The sequence below is a fragment of the Harpia harpyja genome, chromosome 10 (genome assembly GCF_026419915.1).
Source record: "Harpia harpyja isolate bHarHar1 chromosome 10, bHarHar1 primary haplotype, whole genome shotgun sequence".
Taxonomy (NCBI): domain Eukaryota; kingdom Metazoa; phylum Chordata; class Aves; order Accipitriformes; family Accipitridae; genus Harpia; species Harpia harpyja.
This window is the reverse complement of record NC_068949.1, coordinates 15,605,353-15,615,282: the sequence shown is the minus strand read 5'-3', so window position 1 is coordinate 15,615,282 and position 9,930 is coordinate 15,605,353. Positions and strand designations below refer to the sequence as shown.

General features: G+C 40.6%; 1 protein-coding gene across 7 annotated transcripts in view; it reads right to left on the bottom strand.

The window, feature by feature from the left end:
• Positions 1-1,237: 1,237 nt before the first annotated feature.
• The window catches only part of GPRIN2 (G protein regulated inducer of neurite outgrowth 2), a 31,038-nt gene continuing 22,345 nt past the window's right edge, over positions 1,238-9,930 (bottom strand). For 6 of the 7 annotated variants that reach the window (XM_052798847.1, XM_052798848.1, XM_052798843.1 and 3 more), the window contains one exon: positions 1,238-3,918. In XM_052798847.1, the coding sequence (XP_052654807.1) occupies positions 2,097-3,902 (1,806 nt within the window). In that variant the 5' untranslated portion in view covers positions 3,903-3,918 and the 3' untranslated portion in view covers positions 1,238-2,096. Of the gene's footprint in view, positions 3,919-4,784; positions 5,244-9,930 lie in introns of those variants that run through there. The other variant, XM_052798846.1, reaches the window with a different exon arrangement.

The window sequence follows — 9,930 nt, the reverse complement described above, 5'->3', positions numbered from 1 at the left end:
AGGAACAAGGTACACTTGCTATTTTAAAGCTTTAGTTTGACTGTTCAAATCTTTGGTTCTCCTGCACACCTGAGGACAAGCTAACAGACAACACAAGGTTTTAGGCCATTATAGTGCTTAAAATTCTCAAAGCGTAGTATTTGAAGAACGGAAGAAATCAACATTTGGTACTACTTATGATACTCCAGACCACAAAATAAACCCATATAGAAACTCTTTAGCTAAACACTAAGTAAGAGCAGAAGTGATTTTTAGTTACTCATTACTTCTTTACTTCTAGTAAAGCTGTAATAAAAGGAACTTTAACATCTAGGATCATTATCAAAACTTGGATGCTCATAGCTATAGAGGCATTCTGAGTAAGGCATCATATTCCAGTAGTTTCAGACTTGGTTTGCATAAAAGTCATTTTGAGTTCAGACATTATTGAGGCCAAAGTCACAGGGCCTGAATGAAACCTCCTGAACTCAAAGCAAGTTTGACAGGAGCCAGCTCTGTTTAATTCCACTTTGTCCAGGAATGAAAATTTGATCTTGAATTACTCTATGTTATTAAATTAATGCATCACAGCACATTCCAGCTAGCAGGTCCTATATTGAAGAATTTTGTAGATGAAATTTTAAAGCTGTCCTAAGCACCAGAGGCTCCTGTTCATATACAAATGTCAGGTGAACATTATGTAGACAGCCTGCTAACTTACTGGAACTAAAACCAAACCAAACCAACAAAAGCACAACCACACACTTTTAAAGAAAGAATGGGTAATTCCACAGCAGTAAGTTCTCTGACATTGCAAGTTTTCCTTTGAGACAGAAATGAACGTTCCTCCTCTCTCTCCATCAAAAAATACTGCACGTTCCTAGTTTCCTGAAGAATCTTAGACATTGACCAAAGGCCACATATGACGCTGGAAATAATAGTCTCAGCTTCCTTGACAAACCTTTCGCTTTAAACAGGCCCTGCACTATGGCTGCATTACAGTATCAGAAAAGGTTTCTCACTTGGAAATTGTTTGCGAAGTTGTTTTTTGGAGAAAAAACATCTTTAAGCTGCCCATATGACCAAGGCACTTGGAACAAATAACCTTAGAGCTGTACTTTGGTGAAGACATGAAGTCTCACTTTCAGCAGACACTTGATGTCAGACCAGACAGGGAACACAAGACAAGCAAAGGCTACATGCAAACTGTTGCCTGTGGTTTACACAACGACAAAATAACCACTGTTCAGGATAGATGCACATAAAAAGAACTCACTGGAAATTACTTTTAATATAAGCAAAACAAAACTGCTTATGATTTGTAGGGTATGATAGTGTGACAGACTAATCTGAACAGCTTTTGTTTCATGTCTCTAAGACAAGCATTCAATAAGCAATTCACATTACATAAGTCATCTTTGGTAATATTGTATATTTGTGTCAATCACTTGGTAAACATCAGTTCTGGATATTTAGAGCGTAATCCATCATAACTACAAACTAATGTGAAAGTTGCAGGAGCATCCTCCAACTGTACATCAGCTTGCAAAGGGAAGAGTTCAGACTAGAAATACCAGAATTACTTCACAGAGTTATGTAGCAAAAGTTACAATTCTTCGTCATACAGCATTACACTAGTTTGTCATTTTGTCTACAGTTTAAGTGGGCTTGCAGTCAGCGTTATTATAAATTAACAATTTAAGGGAGTAGGATTGAAAGCTAAGAACTTTGATTAAAGCATCATTTTCTAACTTTGTTTTCTAATCCTAAATTATTAAAATACAGAAAAAAATGATCATTATTTTAAAAAGATGCATCATTTAGAAAAGGTTTCATTGCTTACAATATGATTTAAAACTAACATGGAAGAATAAAACAGTGCTACATTAAACAGAGTCAAGAGCACTCATATGGTGTAATGTAGGTACAACCTTATGTCCTCTGTTAGATGGCCCAGCTACAGGTTTTTCCTTGCTTTGATGTGTATTTGATGGTCACTGAACTTTTCCTACTTATCCTGACGCAGATTGTCCACACGTACTGTGTTAACACTTAAAGAGTCAGCATTTATTTACAATTTAAAAGCAGCACAGCTGTCCTACGTCCTACAGCTGTGCTCACTCCACTGCAGTACTGGAACGAGCACAACAGCTCGGATATCTCAGGGAATGCATCATTGTTCTGAATGGCCTTTTTTTCCTCATTTTATCAGAAGATGGCTCCTTATTACTTTTTTCAGCCAGCTCAGTAGGGTCTGTCTGGAATTGTTCTATTTGAATCTCAAGATGTTTTTGAATGGCTAACCCAAGGACTTCTGGATCCACAGATGCCCCATACACTTCCCATGTCATTCCTTCATCATCCCATCTCACTTCACGTACTGGAGATTTGGGGGCCTCCAAGTCTTGCTCCAGGTTCACCTCTGGGAACACATGCGAGTGGCCTTCTGCTGCAGCTGCTGGGCTTGTCGCCACAGATTTGTATTCCATGGTTGGAAGAGTTTGTACCTCGGCATCTCTACGCTCAAGAGCTGGTTTCAGTCCTTTGGTTAAATCATTCATAGAGGTCATAGTCCACATATCCTTAGTTGTCATCACCACGCCTGCACCTTCCTGGCTACTGAAGGCAACAGAGGCAGCCTTTGTTTCTGGAGGAGCACTCTCCTGCTGAGCACAGTGTTGAGCATGTTGCAGTTGTTCTCCAGGAATGCTACAGCACTTCAGGACTCTCTTGGCATCCAGGCCTGATTCACTTACTGAAGACACCAGCTTAGGATATGTCAGAATGTCTGAAGTAGAAAAGGAATGAAAATAGCCAGGTGCTGCCTGCTCTTTTCCCGACTCACTAACCGAGCATACCAACCGTGGAACAAGTTGTATAGATGGTATGGGCAAAGAATGGCAATAGGCAGGGATGGTGGCATCTACCTTCATACAAGGGTCCTGCCTTACATTACAGGGCCCTGCAGAATTGTTATGAACTGTCATCACCATGGGGGAGTATGCAGAGTTTGGAATGTTACCATAAGTCAGACCACCATGAATAATCCCAGTGGCCTGACTGAACATTGTCCTGTTTGAGAAACCATTTCCAGGCATGTGGGGTCCTAGAACAGCAGTGTGAAATGTTCCAGGATCTGTGTAAACAGTAGAGTTACGTGGAATACCACTGCTGTCAAAGCTATTTGTGGGTACTTTTTGGTCTCTAGGTAGAACTGGAAGATGAGTCACAAGATTTTGATAGTAAGATGTATTTTCATTTGTTTCTGGTCCATACCTCTCTGTTTGGAAAGACATCCTAGCCACTGGTGGACCATGCCTGCAGCTAGAAGAGCTTAGGCTGGAATGAGTAGCACTGGTTTCTATGTGAGTGACATAAGTCTGCTGTTTGCAACTGCATGTTAGGTCTGAGTGGCTTCTCTGAAGGGCAGTTTCTGGTTCTTCCATTTTACACAGGCTTTGCTGGTGGACAATGGAGGCTGAAGAAATATTCTCAACTGTGCTGCTCTTTACACACATCCTGGTGTCCTCCACTTCGCAGGGTGCTGGGGACGGTTCAGCGATAAGAAAATGGTTTGTAGCCTTAGTTCTGCTCTGTGAATTGTCATTGTCTGACTGGTCACTTATGGTTTGCACCACTGATCCGAGTCCCATCATCCCAGGCTGCAAGAAGGACCAGCCAGGACTTGGCACGCTCCTTGCATCGCTCTCGTTTCCCAGGGTAGGGCAGATGGTGCTACTATGGCTTTTCTTCAGCTCCTCTTTGTTGCTTTGCCTTTCCTCTAAACTCGATTGCCCAGCACAGGCCAGACTTGAGGAGCTCTTCGACAGGGCGTGACTGTTGACATTCAAGAGACTGTGACAAGTAGAACTTAGTGAGTCCTGGTAGGAATGAGTGTGGAGCTGGTGGCTGTCAGCTGACATGGCAAAAAAGAGAGATCTGCAAGAAATGGTGGAGAAGAAAAAGAAGCAATTTAAGAAGGAAATATAGGCACTGGAAACTATAATCTCTACTGGCCTTCTGCCTGGCCTTCTTGCTTTTCACAGTTCACAAATACTTTTAGAAAAGCACTATACTGTAGTCTCTGTGTACTCAGACTGGCCAGTTTCCATTTTCAGTTTCCACAAAGGGTTCTTCCCTTTGGAAGATTCATGATTTATTGGAAATTCTGGGGTTTTTTTCATTTCATAAGACACTAAGGGAAAAAAATTCTTCTTGGTTTCTACCTTTTAACAGCAGCAATCTCAACATTGCCAAGTATCATCTCCCCTAAATTTACTGGAGCCATTTTTGGGACATCCTGAGATGTCATATAACTTAGGCAAAGACAGAAGCATTTTTAAACAAGATAGCTTTTCGCCATGGTGTTCATTAAGCCAACAATGTTAACTGTATTGTTAAAACAAAAAACTGTTCAGTTTTTAGTCTCTTGACATTGTCATTTCAGAAGCTATCCAACCACTGCTAGAGCTTTCAAATATTAACAAAGCCTCAACAACTGAACAAGTTCTCCCTTTTTCCCGTACCCTTCCTGACAAGCTTCTTTGGATTTCATTCCACAAGATGATCACTATTTTATTCAACTGTTTTCCTAGAGTCCACGCAAGTGTGCAGTAGGTGTGGACAAAACTGTTTTGACCACCTGTGGCAGAGGAGACACGACATGAAACCCAAGGAAATGAGCTCTGCCAGGCCTTTGTGGAGTCGGTGCCAGCGTTCCCAGAACAAATAAAGCTGGGCAGCATGGGACAAAGGTCCCCAGCTGGCCCACTGCAGGGTCAGTGGGCTTTCTAGCTTGTGCTTACCACCGGCATGATAGGAGGTGGCAGCAAGGAGGGATCCAGTGAGAGGCTGGAGGTGAAACTCCTCTAGGAACCACTGAGCTGTATGGGAAGTCTGCATCTCAGCACAGAGTCTGTTAAGGGTATATGCTTCAGTGCATGGTTTCGGCTTCTTGTGCCGATCACTTTTGGGAACCCACAAGTTCAGACTGGCTGTGGAAGGTACATAGTCACTGCACCAGAAGCGGGATAAAAACAAAACAATAAAATCTTTAACCAAAGTATTGTGGTTCTTCTGTCCTTTTTTTTAGTGCATTCAGTCACTTCTAGTGTTAGAAAACACGTGTTTCTACTGGTTGTTATAGTATCCTATATGTCGTTAACATTTATCTTAGCACTTCCACATCTAAGAGAGGTTGTAATTGAAGATTTTGAATCTAACCAGATTTAGTGATCCATTTTTGTTGGTTCAATCAGATCTTCCACTGACTGACTACGCACATTCCCTTGGTGTCACATAGGTCTTGCAACATCTGTATAACTAAGTTATTTTAATATGCTCATATATCTATATCTATCTACACACATATATATAAATATATCTCTTTCCTTAGAGAACCGATGCTGTTGAACAGAAAAATCTAGAGCATTTATTCATTGCTTCCAGGTCAAGTACTACTGGATATTTTGTTGTGCAGAAGTGTAGTGGAAGCCACAAATTCTCATTCTAGAGAACTTTCCCTCAGATGCACTCTACGTACTCTGTCTCTCTAGCAGGACTCCTACAGAAACCTTCACAATTTCTTGTGAACTGTATCACTGAAATAAAAATGAATGTGTGCAACAAGAAAGGTACGTACACGTGGTGGACAAAAGCACTCTGTAAATGTAACAGGAAAGTTCACTCATAACACCAAGAGACCACTGGCTGCAAGGGCTCACATTCAAACCTCTCAGTGAGAAGCTTTCAATATATGATCATTTTAATATGGTATTTACAGGCTGAAGGGGTCATCTACCAACGTAACTAATAAAGAGCATGCCTTTTGCTCCATCCACAAACCAAGAGCTCTGCTGCTGATCCAGACAGCTATCAGTGATTACGCTTGTAATTCCATTTTCGTTGTTAACTTTAGCAAGCTAATAGTTCAGGTCGCAATTTTCCCATCACCTGACATCCACTTGCATTGTCTGTTTTCCATAATGAAATTAAATTGAGCAAGACAACATTAAAAAATAACAATATCTGCAATCACTTCTTTGAGAAGCTTCTCATTGTGGGCTGTGTAGTAGAGACTTTTGATGGGTAGCAATATCCTCTAGCCTTAGGGTTCGCTCAAATTTGGACTGTATGCAGAAGAAAAAGGCAGTTTCCTCTCCTTCATACGTGCTTGTTCAGTTAGCAGTTAAACTCATTACAGACTCAACCCGCACCAAGCCTGCTCTGTATGCCACGTAGCCCCTCTGGCGTGTGGGACTCCACAGGCTGGTGGCATCTAAGGACAACACAAAAGCACCTTTTCTTCCAGGAATGGAATCTCAGATTCCTGTGTTACAGGCACTGCTGAATGCAGCTGCAGTCAAAAGCAACCACTTCTTGCCAGGCTGGCCATCAATGTATTTCTGCATGTTTTTCAAAAGTCCTCACAAAATCTCACTCAACGCTTAGAAGACAAGCAAGAACTGGGAAAGTGACGGTTTTAAAACACTCCACTCATCTCCTCCAGCATGTTATCTATCCTGCAGCCACTTACACATATGGGTATAGTCTGCCACATAGAATTCAAAGGAGTCAATAGGATTAAACACCAGAGCATAGCTGTCTGCAAGGTGAAGATCTTACATTTAATCTCTTCAAAAGATAACACCTGCAAAGGCTCTCTGTTGTTGGGATGAAACAACATTTACTAATGGAAATCCTCAGCCACAAATATTGAGTCTCAGGTGAAAGGAAGCTTCAAACATATCCTGTTACAAATGATATAAGGCAGTGCAAACTTTGAAGAGCTGTCTCACAAAGTTTACGAGGTTCAAATATGTATATATACACAGATACCAAGACCTCTATTTGCTTTCTTTGTGTAGCATTGCTGCAGAAACCTCTGTAACTGGAAGAAGTGATGCAATCTGAGATTGATTCATCACCTGAATATGAAGAAACACATTCAGATGAGTGAAACAGTCCAAATATATTGACATCACTGAAAACAACATCCAGTGTGATGTTTGCAATGCAACCTTCGAAGAGAACTCTGAAGAGGTTTATTTTTGCCCTACCCACATAGACTCCAACTGCAAGCTGAAATCAAGACCAAACACGGGCCAGTGCTATGTATATTACACATGTACAAATACATGTATAACATTATAACCAGCAACTATCAACAGCATTTGAACACCTTTGCTCAGATAGACCAGTGTTCAAATGCTAACACAATTGTAACAATTATCCTATGACTTTCGGACCTTAAAAACAATGGGAACAATTACCAGTGAAGTAAAACGGCATCTCACCTGATACTTTAGGACATAGTTAAGGATGGGGAAAAAAAAACAGTAAAAAGGAAAACAAAGCCCCATTCAAACAAGATGCATCAGCTTTCTTTAGAATAATGCACTTTCCTATAATGTTGAAATCCAAAGTTACTTTTTCCCAGACAGCCTGAACACTTCCCCATTTATAGGCCACCTATCGCTTCCCCACTCTGGGAAGACCTGTGAGCTCTTACACAACCGGCACATTTTGCCCACCTGGCAGAGGCAGGCCCCTGAGCCAGACTTGCGCACGTGGAGCTCTGCACGGAGGGTGACAGCTGATCAATGTCTGGTAGATGCAGCCTTTCCTCACCTCTGCTGCAGCCAAACGTCGCCACAGCATTTCACAGTAGTGTAGGTGAGCATGCAGGTGTGCCACAAACTACGTCAGCTTGCCGACCCTGATTTTTCTTTTTCTTTTTTTTTTTTTTTTTAAGCTGGCTTAGGTCTCACTTCATCAAATCGTCAATCCAGCCACACTGATCACTAACGTCAACACAGGGAGGAAACAGAAGACCACTCCCCTCCGCGGAAACACAAACTTACTAGGGGCATAAACCCAGAGCAATCCTGCACACGTGGTGCCCTTCTTCCTAAGACTTTGGAAATGGCATGTAAACCCACACCCACCTTCCCAAACTCTACATTTCACACGTGCAAGGCTGGTGCCGATTCCCCAAGGTACACAAAAATTCTTACATGTACATATACGTCCCTACAGAAGAGACACAACACTGCATGTACACACCCCAGAGGTGCTGTGCCTTCCACATGAGCTCGTACAGACTGCATCCAGCTGCCGACTTCTGAGAAGGGGCAGGACGCAGAAATGTCTGGATGGTTATACCAACACATACACCAGGGAGGGGCTGGGGGCAGGTACTGAGAATGGTGTGACAAACTTTTTAAAAAAAACGACCAAAAAAATCCCCAATCCAAAACATGGAACCTCTCTAATTTCACTGTCATGCAATGCCATTGTATTTTGTGAATCAGCTAATCAGGAATGGATTACCCACATGAAACATGGATATAAACACAGCTGACTTTGTGGGTACTTAGGGACCTGAAACAACTTTTTTTGTATGTGTTGGGCAGAGAAGACTGCTTTGCTTAACTTTGCTTTTTAAAAGGTAAATACATAATTTATAGGAAAGTAATTTTATTCAAAAATAACTATTGTAGATTCTGAGTTGACCTGAGAGATTTTCATTTGGAAATTCAAAGGAAACCTGCACCTGAAGCCACAAATAAGAAAGCATGAACTTTGAGGCAGATACCTTGCTATGAATATATAGAAAATAGTTAGACAAGCAGAGAGAGGATTAGGATAGAAATGGAATTAACATCCACTATTTTTGGCTTAGCTTCAGATAGCTTATGAGGGGATCTAGGCTGCTTTCACTAATTCCACTGAACTACTTTAAAGCAACAAATGTGTGTTTTGCTATGACTTATGATTAAAGTTGTGACCTATTTAATGCACTAGTAAATTTAGTCTCAGAATATTAAATATCACGTATGTTATCAACTGAAAGACATTCGCTGGTAAATTAACTATGATTCCAAAATTCTTCGGTATTTTTGTATTCCATGCGTGTACTTTTAATTACAATTTTGACAACAAACACAAGTGGATACCAAGTGGAATAATTCCTTACAATCATGCCAATATACAGAACAAGCTTTCATGTAATATAATAATACCACATGATATTTCAGTATGATTGCATTTAGCTCCTGCATTATGTATTTGCTAGTGATTGCTTTCTTCCCTGCATTGGCAGGCTTCAAAAGACTGATACGATAAACAAGACACCCACAAAACAAATCATAGGTTTCATAACGAGGATAGTAACATGGGATATCAACATAAGACAATGTGTTAATAAGAAAAGAAATCCAGCCATGCTTGCATTTCCTCCAACAAGCAAATAAAGAAACTACGAAATGCCATAAAAATAACACAGCTGCTGGATCCTTTATCCCAGGAAAGGTTTTTTTTTGAGTACTGTCTCAAGCAAAAATCTGCACCATAACTTAGCAAGTTACATGACACTGACTATGCTCTTTCCTAAGCACTCTGTTACTACAGTAACTAAACATATTGTGATGCAGTATGAATCATCTAACATATTAAACAATACAAGTTAGTTGCAGAATTTGGGAAAAGACAAAGAGAAATTTCATTTAAAATTTAATACTATTTACTAGAAAAATACAAGGAATGTCAGAGACTTATTTCTCTAAGTTTTTCACAGTTTATTTTTGCTTTATACAACTGTGATAGTCAACTCACAAATCAACAAGACCTGCAATAATGACTGCAGGCTGTTTTACCCTTCTTCACTTTGCTGATTGTAAAATAAATAAAAAAAAAAATTTCATGTATTTCATTTTATGCTTTCAAAACCAGCATCTGACTGCAAAATAAGTGATAAAATCAGAGCCAGTTTCAGAGGTGAGGGCATTACTATGCAAGTGTGGAATCTGGAAGAGTTAGGTGATTTGATCCATACCAAAATTTTTGGATGATGACTGTTAATTTCAGGTACCGGTCAGGACCCTCCATGGCAAGCACTAGCACTTTTTGAGAAGACATGCAGTGTTAGGGGGTTGCAAGGTCTTTGCCCAG